Source organism: Humulus lupulus, chromosome 1 (assembly GCF_963169125.1).
Source record: "Humulus lupulus chromosome 1, drHumLupu1.1, whole genome shotgun sequence".
NCBI classification, from domain to species: domain Eukaryota; kingdom Viridiplantae; phylum Streptophyta; class Magnoliopsida; order Rosales; family Cannabaceae; genus Humulus; species Humulus lupulus.
In genome coordinates, this window is record NC_084793.1 from 306,315,688 (window position 1) to 306,339,348 (window position 23,661).

Here is a 23,661-nt window from a genome sequence, read left to right on the forward strand (position 1 = left end):
TACGATCTTCCTCGGTACTCTGTATCGGCACACGATGCTCTGTACAACGAAATCAAGGATCTTCTTTGAGGTTATAGTTGCCAACGGTTCAGCCTCCGTCCATTTTGTGAAGTAATCCATGGCGACTACAACATATTTCACTCCGCCTTTGCCAATCGGGAGAGAGCCTATGAGGTCGATGCCCCATACCGTAAAAGGCCATGGGGATGTCAACATGGTCAGCTCGGATGGTGGGGCTCGGGGTATCGTGGCGAATCTCTGGCATTTGTCGCACTTCTTCACATACTCGAAAGAATCCGCTTTAATGGTTGGCCAGAAATATCCCTGGCGTATTATCTTCTTGGATAGGCTATGCCCCCCGGTGTGATCTCCGCAGAACCCTTCATGAATTTCTTCAATGATTTTCTTAGCTTCGGGAGGGGTTACGCACCTGAGTAACGGCATGGAATATCCCCTTCGGTATAGCCTTCCATCCAAAATTGTGTAACGGGGAAGTTGATACATCAACTTTCGAGCTTGGCTCCGATCTTTTGGAAGAACTCCATTTTCGAGATAATCAACTATGGGGGTCATCCAGGTCGGCTCTGTTTCGATCATACACACATCTTCCTCTTCTGGCTCGTTAATGCTAGGTGCTGATAGGTGTTCTACGGGCACAACATTCAGCTCTTCGTTTTCGGTGGACGTGGCGAGTCGAGCTAAGGCATCTGCATTCGAGTTCTGCTCGCGGGGAACCTGTTCGATTGTATAGAATTCGAAACACTCTAACGCGGATTTTGCCTTCTCCAAATAAGCTGCCATTCTCGTGCCGCGAGCCTGATATTCACCCAAGATTTGATTAACCACGAGCTGGGAGTCACTGTAGCAATGTATAGCTTTAGCTTTGAGCTCCTTAGCTATACGAAGTCCCGCGAGCAAAGCCTCGTATTCGGCCTCATTATTCGACGCTTTGAAGTCAAATCTTAGGGCAGAATGAAATCTGCTTCCCGCGGGGGTAACTAAAATGACCCCTGCCCCCGTTCCATTTTCATTTGACGAGTCGTCGACGTAAAGTTTCCACAGCTCGTGGGCCGTGGTTATTACCTTGTCGTCGGCTATACCAGTACATTCCACTATAAAGTCCGCCAATGCCTGTGCCTTAATGGTCGTTCTTGGGTGGTAGGTGATCTCGAACTGTCCGAGCTCAACAGCCTATTTAAGAAGTCGACCTGAAGCTTCTGGCTTAGACAGGACTTGCCTAAGTGGTTGATCAGTCAGTACATGGATAGGATGTGCCTGAAAGTAGGGGCGGAGCTTACGGGATGAATGAATTAGACTGAGCGCGAGTTTCTCCATCATTGGATATCTTGATTCTGCCCCCAGTAATCTTTTACTGATGTAATAAACGGGTCTTTGCACCCTCTCTTCTTCTCGAACGAGCACCGCACTTATCGCGTGTTCGGTAGTTGAAAGGTATAGGTACAGTATTTCCCCCATTTCAGGTTTTGACAGGATAGGCGGCTCTGCAAGGTGCTTTTTGAGCTCCTGAAAGGCCAGCTCGCATTCCTCTGTCCATTCAAACTTCTTACCTCCTCTCAGTAAGTTGAAAAATGGAAGACCACGATCTGTAGATTTCGAGATGAATCTGCTTAGGGCTGCCATCCTGCCAGTCAGACTTTGGACATCTTTGTACCTTCGAGGTGAGGGCATGTCAATCAGGGCTTTGATCTTGTCGGGGTTAGCCTCGATTCCACGAGAGTTCACAATAAAGCCCAGAAATTTTCCTGAAGATACCCCGAAAGTGCACTTTTGAGGATTTAGCTTCATGTTGTACTTCCTGAGCACGCCGAAGCATTCTTTGAGGTCATCAACATGGTTCTTGTTAAGTTGAGACTTGACAAGCATGTCGTCAACATAAACCTCCATGTTGTTCCCTATTTGTTCGGAAAACATCATGTTTACGAGCCGTTGGTATGTGGCTCCAACATTCTTGAGCCCGAATGGCATGACATTGTAGCAGTAAAGCCCTTTATCCGTGATGAAGCTCGTATGTTCTTGGTCGGGGGCATGCATGGGAATCTGGTTATATCCAGAATAGGCATCCATGAACGACATCAGGCCATGCCCCGCCGTGGCATCCACGAGCTGGTCAATCCTTGGCAAAGGAAAACAATCTTTTGGGCAGGCTTTGTTGAGGTCTGAGTAGTCAATACAGGTTTGCCACGTCCCATTGGGCTTCGGGACCAAAACTGGATTGGCTACCCAGTCAGGGTAAAAGGCGTCCCTAATGAAATGGTTTGCCTTTAACCTGTCAACCTCCTCCTTCAGCGCTTTCTTTCTGTTTTCGTCCAGCTGTCTTTGCTTTTGTTGCTTTGGGGGAAAGCTTTTGTCTATGTTTAGAGCGTGGCTTGCTACATTCGGGCTTATTTCTACCATGTCTGAGTGCGACCGCGCGAAGACATCCTGGTTTTTCTTCAGAAAGCAAATTAATTGCTATTTTGCCTCATCTTGGAGGTGTTTTCCGACCTTCACTTTCTTCGAGGTATCAGTTTCTTCGAGCTGAATTTCTTCGAGCTCCTCTAAAGGTTCGAGGTCAGTTTTCTCCTCAATCCTCAGATCAATCTCCTCGTCAATTTCTAAAACTGTTCCGTCTTTGTTTTGTATGATAACGAGTGCTTGAGCGTTCATTTGTTTCTTTCCCCTCAAGGAGATGCTATAGCATTCTCTCCCTGCCAACTGGTCTCCTTTTAATGTCCCGACTCCGCTGGGGGTCGGAAACTTAAGGGATAGATGCCATACTGATGAAACTGCCCCCAACCCGACCAGGGCAGGTCTCCTAAGAAGCACATTGTAGGCGGATGGTAAGTCTACTACCACGAACTCCATTATCTTGGTCACCGAGACTGGATAGTCTCCCAAGGTCACGGGGAGCTCAATGGATCCCATACAGGCAGTTCCTTCTCCTGAAAAGTTGTACAGAGTAGTTGCACACGCTTTCAGGTCGCGAAGGGAGAGTCCCATCTTCTCTAGGGTTGCTTTGTAAAGGATGTTGACTGAGCTCCCATTATTTATGAGAACTCGCTGAACCCTTTTATTGGCCAGCTGAAGAGTAATGACCAGTGGATCATGATGAGGGAACTGAACATGAGAGGCCTCTTCCTCGGTGAATGTTATTGGCTGTGTTTCAATCCTCTGGCTTTTTGGTGCCCTAGGTTCGGGTTCATAAGGAGACCCGTCCCCTGTCTTTAACTCGTTAACATATCTCCTTTAGGAATTCCTGCCTCCTCCCGCGAGATGAGGCCCTCCCGAGATGGTTATTACATCCTCTCCATCAATCGGCGGGGGCCTGTCTTCCTCCCGAGATCGGGAGTTATTATTTTGTGTCGTCGGAGGCGCGGCTACTCTCTGGCCCGCGACCGTCTGTCCAGTACTCTGGTTTTTGACATACTGCCGGAAGTAACCTCTCGAGATCAACCCTTCGATCTCGTCCTTCAGTTGTCGACATTCATCGGTTGTATGTCCGGTGTCTCTGTGGAACCGACAATATTTACTGGAATCCCTCTTGGATTTTTGATTTCTCATCGGGTCAGGGCGCCTAAAGGGGACCTGGTTCTCATTAGCCAGGTATATGCTCTCCCGAGACTCATTGAGCTCGGTGTATACCTTATACACGGAGAAATACCTCTCCCCTTTCTTTTTCTTTCCTCCCTCAGCTTCGGGGTTACTTCCTTCATTCTTTTTCCTCTTGGAGGGGTTCTCCGAGGCAGGCTTTGGTGCCGCTGGGTCCGCCGAGGTTGAGGCAGAGTTGATGTTTATCGTTGTAGTTTCGGACTGGGAGGTCGCTTTGAGCGTCGACCTCGCTTCCTCTACATTGACAAACCTCTGCGCTCGTCTGTTAAACTCGGTTATTGACCTTACCGGTTTCCCTTGCATGTCGTCCCAAAGGGCACTTCCCGGTAATACGCCAGCTCGGATAGCCATGAGGTGTCCACTGTCATCCACATCCCGAGCTCGGGCTACTTCCAGATTAAATCTTGTTAAGTAACTCTTCAATGTTTCGCCCGGTTGCTGCCGGACGTTAGTTAAGGTGGACGCTTCTGGTCTGACCCCTACCATTGCTCTGAACTGCTTCTTAAAGTCTTTAGACAACTGCTCTCATGAGGTTATTGAGTGTCTCTTATACTTTTCGAACCAACTTTTGGCAGGTCCTGCCAATGATGTTGGAAACAACATGCACCTGAGCTCGTAACCCACGTTACTGGCTCTCATGATAGTGTTGAACGTGCTCAGGTGACTACACGGGTCGGTCTTTCCTTCAAACGTAGGGACGTGAGGAATCCGAAACCCTTGAGGAAATTGAGTGTCAGAAATATGGGGAGCAAACGGCTCGAGCTCCTCATCAGAGTCCTCATATCGACCATTTCCTCGTTCATTCTTTAAAAGCCTAAAGGCTCTTTCGAGCTGATCGATTCTTTCTTGGACTGGGTCAGTAGGAGGTGCTGTCTGGAATTGACTGTCATTGATAGTGATTCCAGGCTCGCGTCTCTGCAAGGGATCTCTACGTTTATTCAAGCGATCCCTCAGGTCTGGATTTGTTTGATCTCCATTCCCCCGACTCTGATTCAGATGATTTCGCAGGTCGGGACGATTCTTGCGACTTCCAGTATTCTTACGACCTCGGTCATGTTTACTGACGGACCTGGTCTCTCCGGACTCATCACTGGTGAAACTCATTGCTCGGTATTTCGCGATGGATTCTTTCCACGTTGCCTCGTCTCCGCAGTGCGAGACCGAGACGTCTGACTTCTCTCAGATGGAGCGCCTCTCCGCTCCTGGAAAGTCTCTCTGTTTCCTTGTCTTTCCCCCGCATGCCCTTGATCCTGATCTCAAACAGGTTGAGCATTTCTGTGTGAAGGCAAAGGATATCTTATGGGTGACAGAGGGAGCCGTATAGGCGACGGTGGCTGCCACCCTTGTCGCGGCCTAGAGGGTCCAGAATTTGCCCGAGATGGGTCAGTCGCATTCGGTGCGCTCCCAGGTACCTGAGTCCGAGCCTCTGCAGGGGTTCGGTTATTCTCAGCTCCTGCAGGCATTTCCACAGGCGGGTTAGCCGGGGCCCGAGCTCGAGTACTCCTCTGGGGCCTAGGTGGAACGGATGGCTCTGCTGGTGCCGGAGGTTGAGTCGGCCTCCTTGTGGCAGCATCCTTTCGTGGACGCCCGCGGGGCCTCCGGGGAGGAACATGTACGTCCCTTGGAGGAGGGACTTGGTTTTCGCGCCGAGGCGGGGGCTGAGCCACCTGCGCCTCTGCGGCTATCCTTGTCAACTCCTCATTCCATTTGTTGGCTTCTGCCAATAGCTGCTTTAGTTGTCGGTTTTCAAGTTCCACAATAGGAACGTACCGCTCAGGATTGTAGTACATATCCTCATCTCTTGGTGGAGGAGGTGGTCCCCGGGAATCAGAGGACCCACTTCTCTCTTCAACATCCGGGTTCTCCATTGGTTGTTTTCCAGGACGTCTTGGGTAATTTTCCTCAGGGGTGTTCTGATTGTTTGTGGCCATGATTTTCTCAAGGATGAATGCTTAAGGCTCTCAATGAAAGCACCAAACTGTTGACGCCGTTTTTCGTCAAACAATGAAAGAAGAGCACATAAATAATAACTGAAGATGGCCAATTGAAATAAGACAACTCAAACACACGATTTTTACGTGGTTCAGCAGTTAAATCTGCCTAGTCCACGAGTCTCTGTTATTAAACTCAAGATTATCTCTGGGAATTCTTCAGGAATGAATTCTCCAGAGTTTTCTCTCAAGGTTCATAATTTTCGGTCCTTTACAATGGTGCATGGCCTCTCTATTTATAGAGAAGATCGAAGAATACTATCCCACATATTTTGGGTAGTTACTCTTTTTTGTGAATAAAATCAATGGCTTTAAATGCCTATAATCAGATATAAAAGGAAACGTCCCCTGAAGACCAGGGGACGTATAACTGACCAAATAATATCCTACTATTCTAGGGGATTTACAGTAATAAATGAGGATTACATCTTGTATTTACAACACTTATAGATATTCAAGGTGGTTATCATATATCTCCAAGGCCTTAGCTTCCCAGGTTTCTCGTCAGCTCCCGAGCTAGAGACATCTCCCGAGGTCACATGGCTTTCGAGATCGTATGTGCGTCGAGCTCGGGACCCCTGATTCGAGGTCATCCCTGAAGATGAATGCTTCCCCGGAGCTGCCTTTCGAGATCATGAACACTCCGAGGTCACCATATTCGAGGTCGTCTATGTCCTGCAGGCTCGGTATTTAATCGTGGAGCATATTTCCAACCTTGTGAGTCCACTTGTTTGCGAATCCAAATTTCGAGGTCATATTTAACATAGCTCGAAATCTGGGTATAACAAAATCATATATGAATAAAATTAATCAGGCGTCATGGTACCTGGTTACTTAAACAGATTTGGAAAAAAAAACCAAGAAAAATCAAAAGTTTTGTTTGCTTGTTTTTTTATTTCTTGTACTTGTATTCTGAATAATTTTTGTAAACCTATGGATACATTTTTTGAGTAAACGTTCTAGTTCTATTTCTTTAAATAATTAATAAATACATAAATATTTATGTTAGAACCTTATTTGATGAACGTTTGACTGCTAAATCTATATCCAATTGATCTAAACATCACAGGGAAGAACCTTTTGACAACTTTTGCCCTTTTCAACCAAAAAAACTAATCAGCTAACCCAAGCTTTTAACACTCTAAAATATTCAACTACCTAGCTTCTTATACTACCCTAGTCTACATTAAATAATAGCAGTCAACTTTTCTTAAGTACATTTCTTAAATCAAATCAAATATGAAGTCAAGTACCTGGTTACTTAAACAAATTTAGAAGAAAAAAAACCCAGAAAAATCAAATATGAAGTCAAGTACCTGGTTACTTAAACAGATTTAGAAAAAAAAAACCCAGAAAAATTAAATATGAAGTTCAAAATTAGATGTGAAAAAGAAGAGAAAGAATAAAACTAGATTTGAAGAAAGAAAAAGAAGAATAAGAAAGACCGAATAAGAAGAAGAAGAAGAAGAAGAAGAAGAAGAAGAAAAACCAGTTCGTCGTCGTCGGAGGCAGCAACGGAGGTAGCATCGCCGGAAGAAATCTGAGGAGAGATCGTGAGAAAGAAAATAAGAAATGAGGGAGGAGAAAGAAAGAAATGAGAAGAAGAGAGAGAGATCGTGAGGAGAGAAGAGAAAATAAGAGAATTAAGTTTATGGTAATTTATTTACCATATTTTGTACAATTATTTTTTTTTTCCATAGATTTAAAAACTATATATATTTTTGTAAACATCTCCTTTTAAAATCAATTAAAATTAAATATTTATTAATTATATTAATATAAATTTAAATATTATAAAATATCATTAGATATTTATTAATTATATTAATATAAATTCAAATGTTATAAAATATCATTATTATAATAATACTAGATACAAGCAACATGTAATATGCATATTTACTTAATTTTATTTATAAAATTTATTAATTATTTTTATTAAATAATATAATCTAATGTGAATTAGGAACAAAGCTTTTTTTTTAAAAAAACTAGCAAGAAACTTAAATTTAAAATCCACGTATAATATTTAATATTATATTAAACATATAATATATAATCTCTTGTTGTCACTCTCAAATTAATAAATTTTATAAATAAAACTAAGTAAACGTGAATATTGCACGCTGCTTATATCTAGTAATCATGATATATATGTAGTCTTATATTAAATATTAATATAATAATGATATTTTATAATATTTGAATTTATATTAATATAATCAATAAATACCTAATTTTAGTTAATTTTAAAAGTATATTCTGTTAAGTATTTAGAATATTCCGTTAAAGTTAACAAAACAAAAAAATAAGAATTTCCGTTATATAGAAGAGATATATAATTTTACTCTATAAAATGTTAGTGTATTTTATTATCTTTCAACAATTTATCTAATATTTGAAAGTGTTTATACATTTTTAGACCCTGTGTTTTGCCTCATTTCCTGTTTGGACCATGTGTTTTGACAAATTATTTTTTGGACCCTGTGTTTTGTAAAATGATTCAAATATGCACCTAAACCTGATTTTGATGAACAAAAAATTGAATATAACAACACAGTTCTTAGGCAGAATGACTGTATTTTTGTTCTTAGTTGTTAGTTTGATGAATTATTTGTGATTTTAGTTCAAATTTTTTTGATCAAAATCAGGTTTAGTGGTCTATTTGAACTATTTTAGAAAACACAGAATCTAAAAAATAATTTGTCAAAACACAAGATAACCCGGTAACGAGACAAAACTCATAATTTAAAAAATATAAACCCTATTTAAAAGGTTGATTTTCAAAAATAAAAAATACCCCCATTTAAAAAATTTGCTTAAGACCCCTGAAAAGCTAAGGGCGGCATCCTATATATATATATATATGTCCTGAATTAAATTAACAATTTAGTGTAAATTATTTGACTAAATTTTATTTTAACCTTTCGAGTTGATATGCCAAAGATTGAGATTATATTATACAAGTGTTTCTACTACGTGTTGCATGGAAATGATAATTAATTAGATGTTAATTTTGTCGTGAAACTTGTTTGCATTTAAAAAAATGATTAAGTCAATCAAACGATTTAAGCATGATTATCAAAACCCAATGATAAGTGTGAACAATGAAAAGATGCTAATTAATATTCTCTTAATCTTTCTCTTGCAAATGAAGATATACTCTCTTGCAATTGAAGAAATAGAGCCTAAAAAGGAGTACTTAGTAGCTCTCCTACCCCACCAAGATTTTTTTAATTTATAGTTACTATTTTTTAATGTTTTTTTTTTAAGATTAACCTAATCAATATTCTTCTTTATCTTGTTGTAGAATTGTTTTTTTCCCTCTGTCCCGACACACAACGAATACCACCTATAATTTATTACCATGTTTTTTGGTTGGGAGGAATTGAAAATTAAAAGGGTATATGCATATATAGGCCAAAATGTAAAGTTGAATAAAATTTTTTTCTTGTATTAGACTATGGTCTCCTTCATGGAATAAATGTAAGAATATTGAACAATTAATAAGAATATATGTAACTTTACTAATTACTAATTGATTTTTAGATGGTGCCTCATGATTTTTGTCATGTTATTAAGAGTCAATTCCTTAGCGGGCATTCAATCAACACCGATTCAAAGAGCGAGCCAAGCCGCACGAGATCTGCATAGTACGAAAAGATATTTGAGATAAAAAATAAATAAATAAGCGAGCTAACAAAAAGTGCCCCCACCATCTTGAGAGAGATATTAGACTATGATGTCTCACATGGAATAAGTGTAAGAATATTGAATCATTAATAAGAACATATGTAATTCTACTAATTACTAATTGATTTTTAGATAAAATCTCATGATTCTTGTCATCTTGAAAGAAACACAAAAAATAAAAACACAACCACTTTTATAAGGTATCAAATCATATCCCAATGTTCAATAAGTAAGATATAACACTATCAAATTCGTGGAAATTACCTATAAGAAGGAACTCCCTTTCACTTTTTATCCACAACTTAGAAACTTTTATTTTTATATCCAAATTTTTAATAAAGTATTTGTTTTATAATATGGCTATGGATACATATGGTGCCTATTATCTAATGTCGTGACATTTTGCTAAATTTTATATTAGATTATTAAATTTAACCGACTATTGTATGTCCCATCAAATAGTACTGCCATAGTTGCCACAATAATACTCTTTATTTTATTTTATTTTTTTGTTCAATCATTAACTTCAACCATTTAATTCACTATACACATTTCCGAGACCATTTACTTTAAAAAAGTTATATTGTAAACGTTTATTTATTTATCTTGAAAGGAAGTAAAAAAATTAATTAAAGAGTTAATATAAAGGTGTCGTTTGTTAACATTTAAAAAAATAATTTTTTTAATTAATTAAAATTTTGATAATTAAACATAAAATAGTGTATAATAACTCTATTTTTATTTATTATTTTTAAAATTTTTAATTAAAATTCATTAAATTTTGAAAATATAATTTTTTTCTAAATCAAAATTTTTTTAAATAGTTTTTGACTTTTCGTTTCTTGTTTTTTTTTCTTAACTTTAAATCAACATCTCATTTTGTATTGTTAAATAAAAAATAAAAATAAAAGTTATCAAACACATTTTTTATTTTTTGTTTTTAAAAACAAAAAACAAAAATAGTTACCAAGCATATTTTTATTTTTTAAAAATAAAGAAACAAAAATAAAAATAATATTTCCATTTTTGTGTTTAAAAAATTCAAAAACAAAAATTTTACTATTAAACTTTTTTTTATAAGTGAAATGAAACACAAATAAAGAAACATAAGCGGGTGGACTATTTCCAACCAACAAGCTAATTGTTTCGCCAAAAAATATACAAAGTCCGAATATGAATCACTAAGAAATTGATAACCAACAGCTAGTTAGTTAGAAAATTAGTTGGCTTAGGCTCCAATTTTGTTATTTTAGTTTTCTGCTTTGTAACTGTAATAACAGATTGCTTCACACTTGTATGAGCCTTGATGTATATAAATACTAATTTCTACCTCACAATGCTCTGTAATTAGCAAGCATTGTTATGAGGCTTTGTTCTTCAATTCTTTTCTTCTTGTTTTCTTGATTTCTTCGTGAAATCTTAAATGGTATCCGAGCAACTCTGACTCACGTCCATGGCTTCTTCCGGCGACAACTCGTCTCCAGTTGGGGTCACCGATCCTCGGCCTCAGACACAACCTGTTCCACCGCAAGCCTCTGCGTTTCCACAATGGAATCCTTTTTCCAATTCTTTGTCTTCCTCTCTCACAATCAAGCTCGATCGAGCTAATTTTCTGGCCTGGAAATCTCAAGTTGTTCCCACCGTAATTGGTCACGATCTTGATGAGATTCTGTTCAGTGATATCAGTCCTCCACCCAAGCTCGTCAATGGTGAGAACAATCCTGCTTTCCTCCAATGGCAACGTAAGGATCAACTCCTTCTGTCTTGGATTCGATCATCGATGTCCGAAGGTGTTCTTGGCACTGTCTCCAGCTACAATTCATCTTATGTTGTCTGGAAAGCACTCGAACAGAAATTCTCCAGTCAGTCCAAAGCGAGATTACTTCAACTCAAGGGTCAACTTTCCAACATTCATAAAGGTAATCTCAGCATCTCAGACTATGTTGATAAGATCAAATCCATATGTGATTCTTTAGCTATTGCTGGTCACTCAATCACTGATCTTGATTTGATTCTTCATCTTCGCAATGGACTGGGACTGAAGTTTGATCGTGTGGTTTCTGGAATTACTTCTCGAAGTGATGTCTTAACTCTTGAAGAAGTTCAAGCTCTTCTCATGTCTCATGAAACGCGTCTTGAACGACACACTTCAATGATGAATCTCTCCACCAAAATGTCTGCAAATCTTACATTTGGTTCAAGAAATGGTCCTTATTGACCTCAAGTTCAAACTGGCAGAGGTTCCTTTTCGAAGAATTCATCAAGATTGCCCCCTCGCAGCTATGCTCGCTCATCTAACACCAATAGGCCCTTGTTTCAACTCTGTCTGAAATATGGGCACACTGCAACAACCTGTCATTACAGGTTTGATCGAAACTGGGTTACACCAAAACCAGCTTCCTCTCAACCCCAAGTAAATCTCACAGAACACCAGCGAGACTATGATCCTCAAACCCATGTCACACAATTCCTTCCTGATTTTGGAGATGATGTCGGGTGGTGTGTCGACACTGGAGCCACAAATCATGTAGCTTTTGCAATGGAAAATCTTGACTCAGCCACTCCTTACACTGGCCAAGAATCTGTTGCAGTTGGTGATGGTAAGAAATTAATCATCTCTCATGTTGGTAAAGCAACTCTTTCTCCCAATTCAATTAATCCTTTACAATTGAATTCTGTGTTGCATGTCCCTTCTATTACCAAAAATTTAGTCAGTGTCTCCAAATTAACCAAAGATAATGATGTTTTCCTAGAATTTCATAAATCTTGCTGTTTTGTCAAGGACAAACAATCGGGTGCTGTCCTGCTCAAAGGGAAGCTCAAGGATGACTTGTACCTGCTAGGAGATGATAGCTCCAATCTGTCTCAACACTCCTTAGAGTGTCATCTTGCCACATCCACCTTTAATCATTGTAATGAGTCAATTCAATGTAATAATAATTGTACTCAAACTGCTTCTGCAGTTTCTCCATGTAATCAATTTTCCTTCAATAAAGACAGTACTTCCACTCATGTTGGTTCTTTATCTCCTACTGTTCTTAACACTACTTTACATAATGATATCAATCTGTGGCATTGCAAATTAGGTCATCCAGCACCTGCCACTCTAAGTAGAATTCTATCTCAATCCAACATCTCTCACTCCCTTAAACGCCTAAAATTCTGTAATGCTTGTCAGTTAGGTAAGAGTCACAAACTCCCATTTTCCTTGTCATCAAAAAGGGCATCTCAACCTCTTGAACTTATTCATACTGATCTTTGGGGTCCATCACATGTTGTGTCTAAAGACAACTACAAGTATTACATCCTGTTTCTTGATGATTACAGCAAGTTTTCTTGGATTTGTCCATTAACTTTGAAATCTCAAGCCTTTGAAGTCTTTATCAGTTTTAAAAGTTTGGTTGAAAAGCAGTTTAATCTGCCTATTAAAAGTGTGCAAGCAGATGAAGGGGGTGAATACAGACCATTTGAGAAGTTTTTAAAGGATCAAGGCATTAAATTTCAACTGTCATGTCCTCACACACATGAACAGAATGGAAGGGTTGAAAGGAAGCACAAACATGTGACAGAAACTGGTTTAACTTTGCTTGCTCACTCAGGTTTGGATATGAGCTATTGGTGGCATGCTTTTCAATGTGCTATTTACTCCATTAACGGATTGCCCACTCTTGTTATTGGAAACGTGAGTCCTTATGAGTGTCTGTTTCAACAACAGCCCGATTATACTATCTTGAAGCCCTTTGGGTGTGCTTGCTTTCCCCACTTACGTCCTTATGCTCATCATAAGCTGGAGTTCAGATCTGAGGAATGCATCTTTTTGGGATACTCTTTAAACCACAAATGATATCTCTGTGAAAATGGTGAAGGCAGACTCTTTATCGCCAGAAATGTAGTCTTTAATGAGACTTATTTTCCTGCCTCTTCCAAGTGCAGCACTCAACAGGTACCCCCTATTCATTCAACCTCTTTTCCAACTGCTCAGTTTTTTACCACTGATGTTCATACTGGTACTCATGATGTTGTGTCTTCTGCTGTTGTATCTGAGTCTCAAACCTCATCAACTCCACAAGCTGCTGTTCCCAACTCAGTATCTGCACAGGACTCATCTTCCTCAGATGCATCTAATGCATCCCCTGATTCATCTCAATTACCTCACTCCACTGATAGCAGAACCTCTATTTCACTAGTACATGCAGCTGCAACTAATTCTGCAGCTTCTTCCACCTCTGCTATTCCTAATGCTGCAGCACCACCAAGGACTCACACCATGACAACCAGGTCCCAGCATGGTATATACAAGCCTAAAGCTTATTTGTCGACCAAACACAAACTAGCTGAGTCTCTTCTGCCTCGTGAACCAAAGTCCCTGAAAGCAGCTCTTAATGACCCTGCCTGGAATGCTGCAATGAACACTGAATTCACTGCTCTCAAAGCTAATGGAACTTGGACACTTGTACCATATGAGCCTCACATGCATCTGATAGATAACAAATGGGTTCATCGAATTAAACTCAAGTCAGATGGCAGCATTGATAGGCTCAAATCAAGACTGGTTGCCAAAGGTTATTTACAAGCACCTGGCATTGACTATGCAGAAACCTTCAGCCCTGTAGTTAAACCAGTAACAGTGAGAATGGTTCTCACTTTAGCCGTGACATTCAACTGGGAGGTTAGACAACTTGATGTGTCCAATGCCTTTCTTAATGGCAATCTTCAAGAGACTGTTTATATGACTCAACCAAAAGGGTTTGAAGATCCATCCAAACCCAATCATGTGTGTCATTTACATAAATCCATCTATGGTCTTAAGCAGGCCCTTAGAGCCTGGAATGATAAGCTCAAAACAACTTTGGTTGCCTGGGGTTTTACAGCTTCAAGGGCAGATTCTTCATTGTTCATCTTTGGTACTGCTCACAACTTAGTCATTCTACTTGTTTATGTAGATGACATCCTCATAACTGGTCCTAATACTCAGCTTATTACAAAACTTATTGTTGATTTGAACACCTTCTTTCAACTAAAAGATCTTGGCCAGGTGCATTATTTTCTAGGTGTTGAGATTCATAGAGATTCAGATGGCATGTACTTATCTCAGAGCAAATACATAATTGATCTATTGGTCAAAGTTTAGTTAGAAGGTGCCAAACCATGTTCCTGTCCTACTAGCACAACTCACAAACTTTCTCTGTCTGAAGGTACTCCATTTGAAGACAAAACACTTTACAGAAGTACATTAGGGGCACTGCAGTATTTGACTCTCACAAGGCCCGATGTTGCCTTCATTATAAACAAGCTATCTCAGTTCATTCATGCTTCTACTAGTGTACATTGGGAAGCTTTTAAAAGGCTGCTGAGATATTTGAAAGGCACACTGTCTGAAGGACTTTTGCTTCGACCAGTTTCTAGGCTATCTCTTTTGGCCTACTCAGATTCTGATTGGGCCAGTTGCCTTGATGACAGGCGTTCAACAAGTGGGTATGCTATATTTTTTGGACCAAATCTCATCTCTTGGTCAGCTAAAAAGCAGCAAGTAGTTGCTAGATCATCAACAGAATCAGAATTTCGTGCTCTGGCTAATATTGCAGCAGAACTCAAGTGGCTTCTCTCCCTCCTAACTGAACTTCAAATTACACTTGAAGACATTCTAATTATATGGGTTGATAATCAAGGTGCAGCTGCTAACCCGGTTTTCCATGCCAGATGCAAGCATATTGAAATTGATCTTCACTTTGTGCGCGATAAGATTTTGCGACATAAAATCTCGGTTCGATATGTGCCCTTTGTTGATCAGATTGCGGATGTTCTTACTAAGTCTCTACCTAAGGACAGATTTCAATATCTTAAGATCAAACTCAAAGTTGTAAACTGTAATGCCCCAAATTTCCTAATAAGGTTTAGGACATTGATTAGGAGGCCGGGAGGGCCATAATTGATTTATTATAGTAATTAATGAATATATGCATGTTTACATGAATTATATTATTATATGATGGTAAATGCATGCATATGGGCGTATTTATTATTATAAGGGTATTTTGGTAATTTGGCCACTGTGGGCGTAATTGTGTATTTTGGGTGCATGGTTGTGATTAATTAATATAGCCACATTATAAGGTGGATTGGTTTGAGCTTTTCGACATGAGACGATCATGAGATGTAAGTGTTCGGTCTAGTCATAACGGGTTTAAGTCCGAGGCTCGGGGTGAGTCTCGGGGTGAATTTAATGATTAGAACATTACCGGGAATTAAAGGGTAATGAGATATGATTTATTGGTATTTGGGAATATTGAGAATAGCGGGAATTGGAGAGCGTTAATTATAATTAACGAGATAGGCGGGTAAGGACGGTTTTACCTTCGGAAGCTTTTAGAGGGGTTTATTTGGCTTAGGGGCATTATGGTCTTTTGACCTTAAGGATTTATATCAGCCTAAGGGAGTTTTAGAAGGCTGTGGAAACAGAATAAAACAGAGCCAACCTCATCCTTTCTTCCTTTCTCTCCCGTACAAACTTTCCTTCATCCTTCTCTTTGAATTTTGAGAGCCACCTTGAGGAGTTAAGCTTGGAGATCAAAGGGGGAAGCTAGGGAACTTGTCACAACCATTAAAGGGGATTCAAAACCGTGTTTGAGGTGAGTTCCAGTTATGAATTTAATGGTGTGCTCTGTTTTTGAGTTAAGGTTTGAGTTTCTTAAGTTTTTACGCTTAGAATTGGACTTTGGCAATTGTTGAGTTTTTGGTTGGTTTGAGCTTCAGGTTTTGGTGGTTTTGGACCATTGGGAAGTTTGGTAACTTTGATTTGGTGATTTGGAGATGTTTAGATGGGTTTTTGGAAGGTTTTAAAAATGGAAAAACGAAGAAAAATGGCTGGTGCGAAGTTGGGCTGCGGCCTTGTTCTTGGGCGCCGCGGCCCTAGCTTGAAGAAGGTGGTGGAGGCTTTGTCAGGGGGGCGGGCCGCGGCATGGTCCATGTAGGGCCGCGACCCTTAAGGGAAAAATTGCCCAAAAATGTGTTTTTGTGATGGAAACTTACTCTAAGGGCCTAGAATCGATCCTACTACTTAGTTGAGTGGGATTCGATCTTCCGGATGCTTGAGTTGGGTTTGGAAGTATTTAATTACTCATTTTGATAAGGTTTTATATTTGGTTATGACTAGGTGACCGCTAAGGGGCTTAAAGGTTGATCGTTCTTAAATGTCGTTTCTTTTATTAATTCTCGCTCGAACCCAAGGTAAGAGAACTGCACCCCATATGTGACATGCATGGCTGTGATTGATGCATGTTGGATGTTTAAATGTAAACATTGATAGCATAATGAATGTATGGCAATCTTGCCTATTTGCATATGATTATTATTGAGGCATGCTGGACGATTAAGTGTGATGCATGTGATGCACAAGAAACATATGATTAGGGCATGCCATGAATGATGAATATGAGATTGGTCAGAGCTTGAGTCTCTGGGTTTGTGCATGATCATGATTATGCTAGCAACTGTTTAGTAAGCATGCTGAATGCCCTATTCTTGGATAACTGGCATATGATACATATTGATAGCATTGCTTACTTGTGCATGGTACTGACTAATTAGTCAGATTTGGCAAAGGGACTAGTATCAACTGTGAAGCTGTGACTTATTAGTCAGGTTCGGCAATGGTACTGGGCACTGGTCACGTTGCACTGACTCGTCAGTCATAATTGGCAAAGGTGTTAGCATCAGCTGTGAAGCTGTGACTTATTAGTCAGGTTCGGCAGTGATACTGGACACTGGTCACATAGCGCTGACTTATCAGCCAGAACGGCCTTAGCGTGGATCACGCAAGCTAACAGAGATTAGATCTAATCGACCATCAGCATTGAATGACTCAAAGAGCATTAATGCCAAACCGACCTTGAGGGTCGATGAATGAAATAAGAACTTGGAGGCTAGTGGCTTACCTAGCAGCCACTCTCCCTCTTGAATCGTGTGATGTTCACTCACTGGTTTGAAAGCTTTACGCTCAGTGTGATTATAATGATAATCATTTGATAATGTTTATGTATAGTGTTATGTTTTCTTGCTGGGCTTCGGCTCACGGGTGCTATGTGGTGCAGGTAAAGGCAAGAGGAAGCTAGACCATCCTTGAGTTTGAGAGCTTAGGTGATGACGTGTACATATGCGGCTGCTCGTCCGCCACGGCCGAGGTTTAAAGTGGAGCTAGGGTTGAACCCTGTTTTGCCACTTAGAACGGCCTGTTGTAAATATTTTCTGTAATAAACTCTGAAATTATATTTTCGGGATCCCAATGTATATACTAAACATTCTAGTGAAACGTTACATCCTAACAAAAGTTTTTAAACCCTAAATCACTAATCATACCTAGATCACGATTTGGCCAAATGACTCGATTAGCGAGTTTAGCACTATTTACAAGGCACACCGTAACGGTCCCTGGAGTTTGGGGCGTTACATAAACACCCATTTTTGTTTGAGGGGGGATGATAACCAACAGCTAGTTAGTTAGAAAATTAGTTGGCTTAGGCTCCAATTTTGTTATTTTAGTTTTATGCTTTGTAACTGTAATAACAGATTGCTTCACACTTGTATGAGCCTTGATGTATATAAATACAACTTTCTACCTCACAATACTTTGTAATTAGCAAGCATTGTTCTGAGGCTTTGTTCTTCAATTCTTTTCTTCTTGTTTTCTTGATTTCTTCGTGAAATCTTAAATTTTATAAGTGAAATAACACAAATAAAGAAATATAAGCAGGTGAACTATTTCTAACCAACAAGCTAATTGTTTTTCCAAAAAAATATACAAAGCCCGAATATGAATCACTAAGAAATAAACTAAATTGATATAAGACAAATTTACCCCAAAATTTTAAACAAAACAACTTAAGACCGCAGAATTGAACCGTCCCAGCAAAACAAACTTAATATTTATCAATTTTTATTTACTAATAAATTTTGTTAACTTTCTATTTATTGATTAAACGTGAGCTTTTGTTTTACAATAGTTTGGAACATTCATAACATAGGAAATGAGATAATTGAAAAGTGCGTAAGCTCACAAGTCATAATTTACTTTGTCTTATTGTACTACTAAACCTAGCTATATTATTATGACGAGGTCCATAGGCATTTTGCTTACGAATAACACAAAGTAAAATCACCCTCTTGTTTGACAAAATAATAAATTAACTCGATCAATGACTCGAATTTAAAGTAAAAAGAAAAAGGTTTTGGAAGTATATGATTGTTTCAATCTTTCTACAATCTTTTATACAGCTGCCTCAATAATATTATTGAATATAAACATATCTATATATTTATACATATATCTTTACATATTCAAATGAGGATTCCAGGTACTACATACGGTAGGCATTTTCCTAGTCAATCATTTATGATTATATTTTTTTTTGTCAACAGAGCAGGTGAGTCTACTCCCACTGGGGGACCTTTTATAAGGTTTGACTATTTAATTGGTTTTCAAACTCATGGAATGGAACTGGTAAAACATGAAATAATAACATAATACTTGTCACAAAAAGTTTTTTGGTCCCTTTCATATCATTAGACTTTCGAGTCTCACGTAATAAGTGTAAGAAGATTAAACTATTAATAAAAACATGTGTAATTCCACTAATAATTAATTGATTTTTAGATAGAGTCTCATGATTCTTGTCATGGTATCAAAATCTAATTCTCTAGCGGGCATTTGATCCACACCGATCCAAAAGAGTGAGCTAACCCGCACGAAATCTGCATAGTGCAAAAAGACACTTGAGATCTGAGATCCGCATAGTGCGAAAAGATACTTGAGATCCAAAAAAAAAATAAACGAGCTGAAAAAAAAAATAAGCCACTTGTGATCAGGTAATTCAAGATTGAGCTGAAAAAAAAGGTTCTTTGGTACATTTCATATTATTAGACTATTGAGTCACATATGGAATAATCGTAAGAATATTGAACCATTAATAAGAACAATTGTAACTCTACTAATTACCAATTGATTTTTAGATGAAGCCTCATGATTCTTGTCATAGTATCAAAAGTCAATTCTCTAGCGGACAATCGATCCACATAGATCCAAAAGAGTGACCCAAGCCGCACGAGATCTGCACAGTGCAAAAAAACATTTGAGATCTGAGATCTGCATAGTGCGAAAAAACACTGATTGGTTTTTAGATAGAACCTCACAACTTAACCCTCGTAAAAATTCAAACAATCATAAAACTTCGTATACATAAAACCTTCTATTATTGCTCAATTGTTGTTAGACTTTTTCTCGTTTCTTGCTCAAAATGATAGTACCAATAGACTTGGTGTTATTTACCAAGAACTTTCTGCAATTGGATACTTTAGTTTCAAGTTAGTTTGCTTCATGAAATTACCTTGGAGCTCTTCCACCAATCTTGTAAATTTAAAAAATTATTAGAAAGATTGTTTGTTTCATTGGTTTAGACATCATTATGGACTAGTACACCTTAAGCATGGAAATTTCTACCAACTCTAACCTGCTTTAATCTTTGTATCGTTATGCCATATTAGTGTAAAGTTAAACTTAGCTATCTAACAACTCCAGCTTTGTTCTCTTTTTTTAATATATCTTCATAGACTTATTCCACAAACTCAGTCCTATAAATACCCTTTAAGGTTCCCTTCAATACCATCAAACCAAGTCTTGTGATCTTCTTCTCTCGTCTTACAAAAAACAAAAAGATACCAAGTGTTTCTTTTGTGTCCTTAGAGAGTTTTGATTGAGAGAACAAACATTATGGCTCAGCAATCTTTGAGCTACCTCTTAGTTCTTTCTCTCCTTGCTTTTACCCCACTTTGCTTGTGTAACAAGTATCAAGGCGGTTATCTGTACCCGCAGTTTTACGACCACTCATGCCCCAGAGCTCAGGAGATTGTCAAGTCAGTTGTAGCCATGGCTGTAGCTAGAGAGGCTCGCATGGCTGCTTCCTTGCTTAGGCTGCACTTTCATGATTGTTTTGTTAAGGTAAATATGATCGAATGAACTAAAAGCCTTGCTGCTAGTACTATATGATTACTATAATTATTCAAATACTTTCATCTACTTTTTTTCAGGGCTGTGATGCATCTTTGTTGCTCGACAGCAATGGGAACATAGTGACCGAGAAAAGGTCCAACCCGAACAAGAATTCAGCTAGAGGATTCGAAGTACTCGATGAGATTAAGGCTGCACTTGAGAGGGAGTGTCCCAACACTGTATCTTGTGCTGATATTTTGGCTTTGGCTGCTAGAGATTCTACTGTTATCGTAAGTCAATACACTAACTTGTGTGACCTTGTAATGTTTTGGCATAACCAATATTGACTAGGTGAGTGGCTTTGGTATGATTTTTACAGAGTGGTGGACCCAACTGGGAAGTCCCTCTTGGAAGAAGAGATGCCAGAGGAGCAAGCTTAAGTGGCTCAAACAACGATATCCCAGCTCCAAACAACACTTTCCAAACCATTCTCACCAAGTTCAAACGCCAAGGACTTGACTTGGTTGATCTTGTTGCTCTCTCTGGTACACTTTGTTCACTACTTTTATTCTCTTTTTTCAACTGTCTTTTTCTACTTAGTTGGTCATAACATAGTTATAATAACAATGTTGCAGGAAGCCACACCATCGGAGATTCTCGTTGCACCAGCTTCAGGCAGAGACTTTACAACCAAACAGGCAATGGCAGACCAGACTACACCCTTCACCCAAGCTATGCTGCAGAGCTGAGAAACCGGTGCCCGAGATCCGGCTCAGACCAGAACCTGTTCTTCTTGGACTTTGTTAGCCCAACCAAGTTTGACAACACCTACTACAAGAACTTGTTGGCCTCAAAGGGTCTTTTGAGCTCTGATCAAGTTCTTGTGACCAGTAGTGAAGCCTCCAAGAACTTGGTGATTCAGTATGCTGAGAACAATGAGCTCTTCTTTGAGCACTTTGCCAAGTCAATGGTTAAGATGGGAAATATTTCTCCATTGACTGGGTCAAGGGGAGAGATCAGAAAGAATTGCAGAAGGATCAACAGTTACTAAATCACTATATAAGTGGAGAAGTTGATGAAATGACATCTATTGTGTTTTTTTAAGTTACAGAAGACACTACTGATGGAGTGTTCTTTGATCATTTTTCTTTATATCTTGAAGAAATATATTTTTACATAATTTATTGTTGCGAGTGCTCCAACTTTAAGGAGACCTCCATTTTCTTTTTGAGATAATAAATATAAAGACTTCATTTTAGCATTCAATTTTTTGAAGCTTAGTTGAATTTTTATAATTATTTTTTTATAATCAATATATAAAAATAGAAAGAATTAGCTAGCATTATCATATTATTTTAAATAACGACTAATTAACTTTGAAATCATCAATATCTCTTCTAGTATAAATAACATAATTTTTTTTTTGTTTTAACGGTTTCTTTAGTTAACTTTAACGAAATATTCCAAATATATAATAGAATATACTTTTAAAAGAGGAAATTACACCAAATATGAGATTTTTTTATAAACTTTGAAAAATATGACAGTTTTTTTTTAAAGTTTTTTATGGCATATTTTTTTTGTTTACATTTTTATGGAATTTTTTTTCCCATATATTTGTAAAACTTTATTTGTATACCATATTTTATCTTTTATTATTTTTTAGTACCTATTTTTGATATATTTTGAAATAATTTTAATCTATTTGTGTTAATTTTTATCATTTATATTTGATAAAATATTTTTTTATATAATTCTTTGAAAGAAAAAACTAAGACATATTCCTAAATTTATTTTCATCATCTATTTTCATAGTTTATTATTATTCCTAAATTTATCTTTTACAGCTCAGTGCTATGCATCCTATTCCTATCCATAGATTGTTGAAGCCACATTTCAGATACACAATGGAGATTAACACTCTTGCTCGAGAAAGTTTGATTAATGCAGGTGGTGTCATTGAAACAGCATTTGCGCCAGGAAAATATTCTATGGAGTTGAGCTCTGTTATCTATGACAAACAATGGCGATTTGACCTACAGGTATTGCCAACTGACCTAATCAATAGGTATATGTACCTTATTATTATTATTTATTTTTTTTGGTAACCGAGGGTATCAGGGGCCCACCCCCACTAATCCCTCGAGGTCCTGGCGCTAACCCCAAGTGGCACATTGGCCCCAAAGGGTATTTTTTTCGACCGGAGACTGCCCCAGTGGCCCCAAGAAGGTTTTTAGACGCTCGTGGGGAATCGAACCTGGGATGGGTAGATCCTCAAGTTCGCCCTTACCACTTGAGCTACCTCTTGGGGTTTATATGTACCTTATTATTATTTACATCATATAAACAAATAAAGAAACAAATCAATAATGGCCTCATTATTATTTGTAAAGGAATGGCTGTTGAGGACAAGAATAGTGAACATGGTCTAAGGTTAATAATTGAAGATTACCCTTATGCCAATGATGGTCTTCTCATATGGAGCTCTATCAAACAATGGGTCACAGACTACGTGAACCATTACTATATGCTAGCTCAAGCGAGGTAGAGCGTGACGAAGAGCTACAAGCGTGGTGGACTGAGATCAGAACCGTAGGTCATGCTGACAAGAAGGACGCACCCGGGTGGCCGGACCTAAAGACGAAGCAAGACCTCATAGACATCGTCACCAACATAGCATGGACAACCTCCGCTCACCACGCAGCTGTCAACTTCGGACAGTATGCTTACGCCGGTTATTATTCCTAAATTTTCATTATCTATTTTCATAGATTTGATTATTTTATCATATTTTTCTTGTTATAAGCTTCACATTTTATGGGCTCAATCTGTAACATACACATATATATATATATATATGCATAGATTTCTATAGAAGAAGAAGTTAACCGATTCTGCAGTCATCGTTTGCTGGTGTGGCATCATCAAGATTCACATCAAAACAATTTTGATTTTTTTTGTGATAATAATCGTATGCCACTGTCTAATTTTTTTTTTAATGATGTGTGGTAACCGGTTACAACTATAAAAATTAGTTTTATTATTTAAGAGGTGTTATAGTAACTGGTTACAACTATAAAAATAATTTTTATTTTTTTAAGTAATGTACCATTATCAAAATATCAACTGAATTGTAACTGGTTACTCAGTGAGATTTGGAAGAAAAAAAAATGATATGAAAAAAATAAACTAAATTGATCTTGAAAGCAACTGGTTACAACTAGGTCTGAAAAAAAATGAAAAAAAAAAAACAGAGACAGTTGCATTGGTAAATGATTACTTAGCTAGACTTGGAAAAAAATAAGATTCAAACAGAAAATCTAAACTAATCATAATCGTAACTGGTTACAGCGAGATTTGAAAAAAAAATCAAATCTAAAAAAAAAA

At 38.2% G+C, this 23,661-nt stretch overlaps 2 protein-coding genes across 2 annotated transcripts; both read left to right on the top strand.

Moving 5' to 3' along the window:
- The first annotated feature begins 19,946 nt into the window (after positions 1–19,946).
- LOC133812695 (peroxidase 72-like) lies at positions 19,947–21,532 on the top strand. The gene is made up of 4 exons (XM_062246492.1): positions 19,947–20,283; positions 20,373–20,564; positions 20,654–20,819; positions 20,910–21,532. The coding sequence occupies exons 1-4, from the start codon at positions 20,056–20,058 to the stop codon at positions 21,323–21,325; spliced, it is 1,002 nt and encodes a 333-aa protein (XP_062102476.1). The 5' UTR covers positions 19,947–20,055; the 3' UTR covers positions 21,326–21,532.
- A 649-nt stretch (positions 21,533–22,181) lies between these two features.
- LOC133781163 (linoleate 13S-lipoxygenase 2-1, chloroplastic-like) lies at positions 22,182–23,022 on the top strand. The gene is made up of 2 exons (XM_062220287.1): positions 22,182–22,342; positions 22,782–23,022. The coding sequence occupies exons 1-2, from the start codon at positions 22,182–22,184 to the stop codon at positions 23,020–23,022; spliced, it is 402 nt and encodes a 133-aa protein (XP_062076271.1).
- Positions 23,023–23,661: the final 639 nt, after the last annotated feature.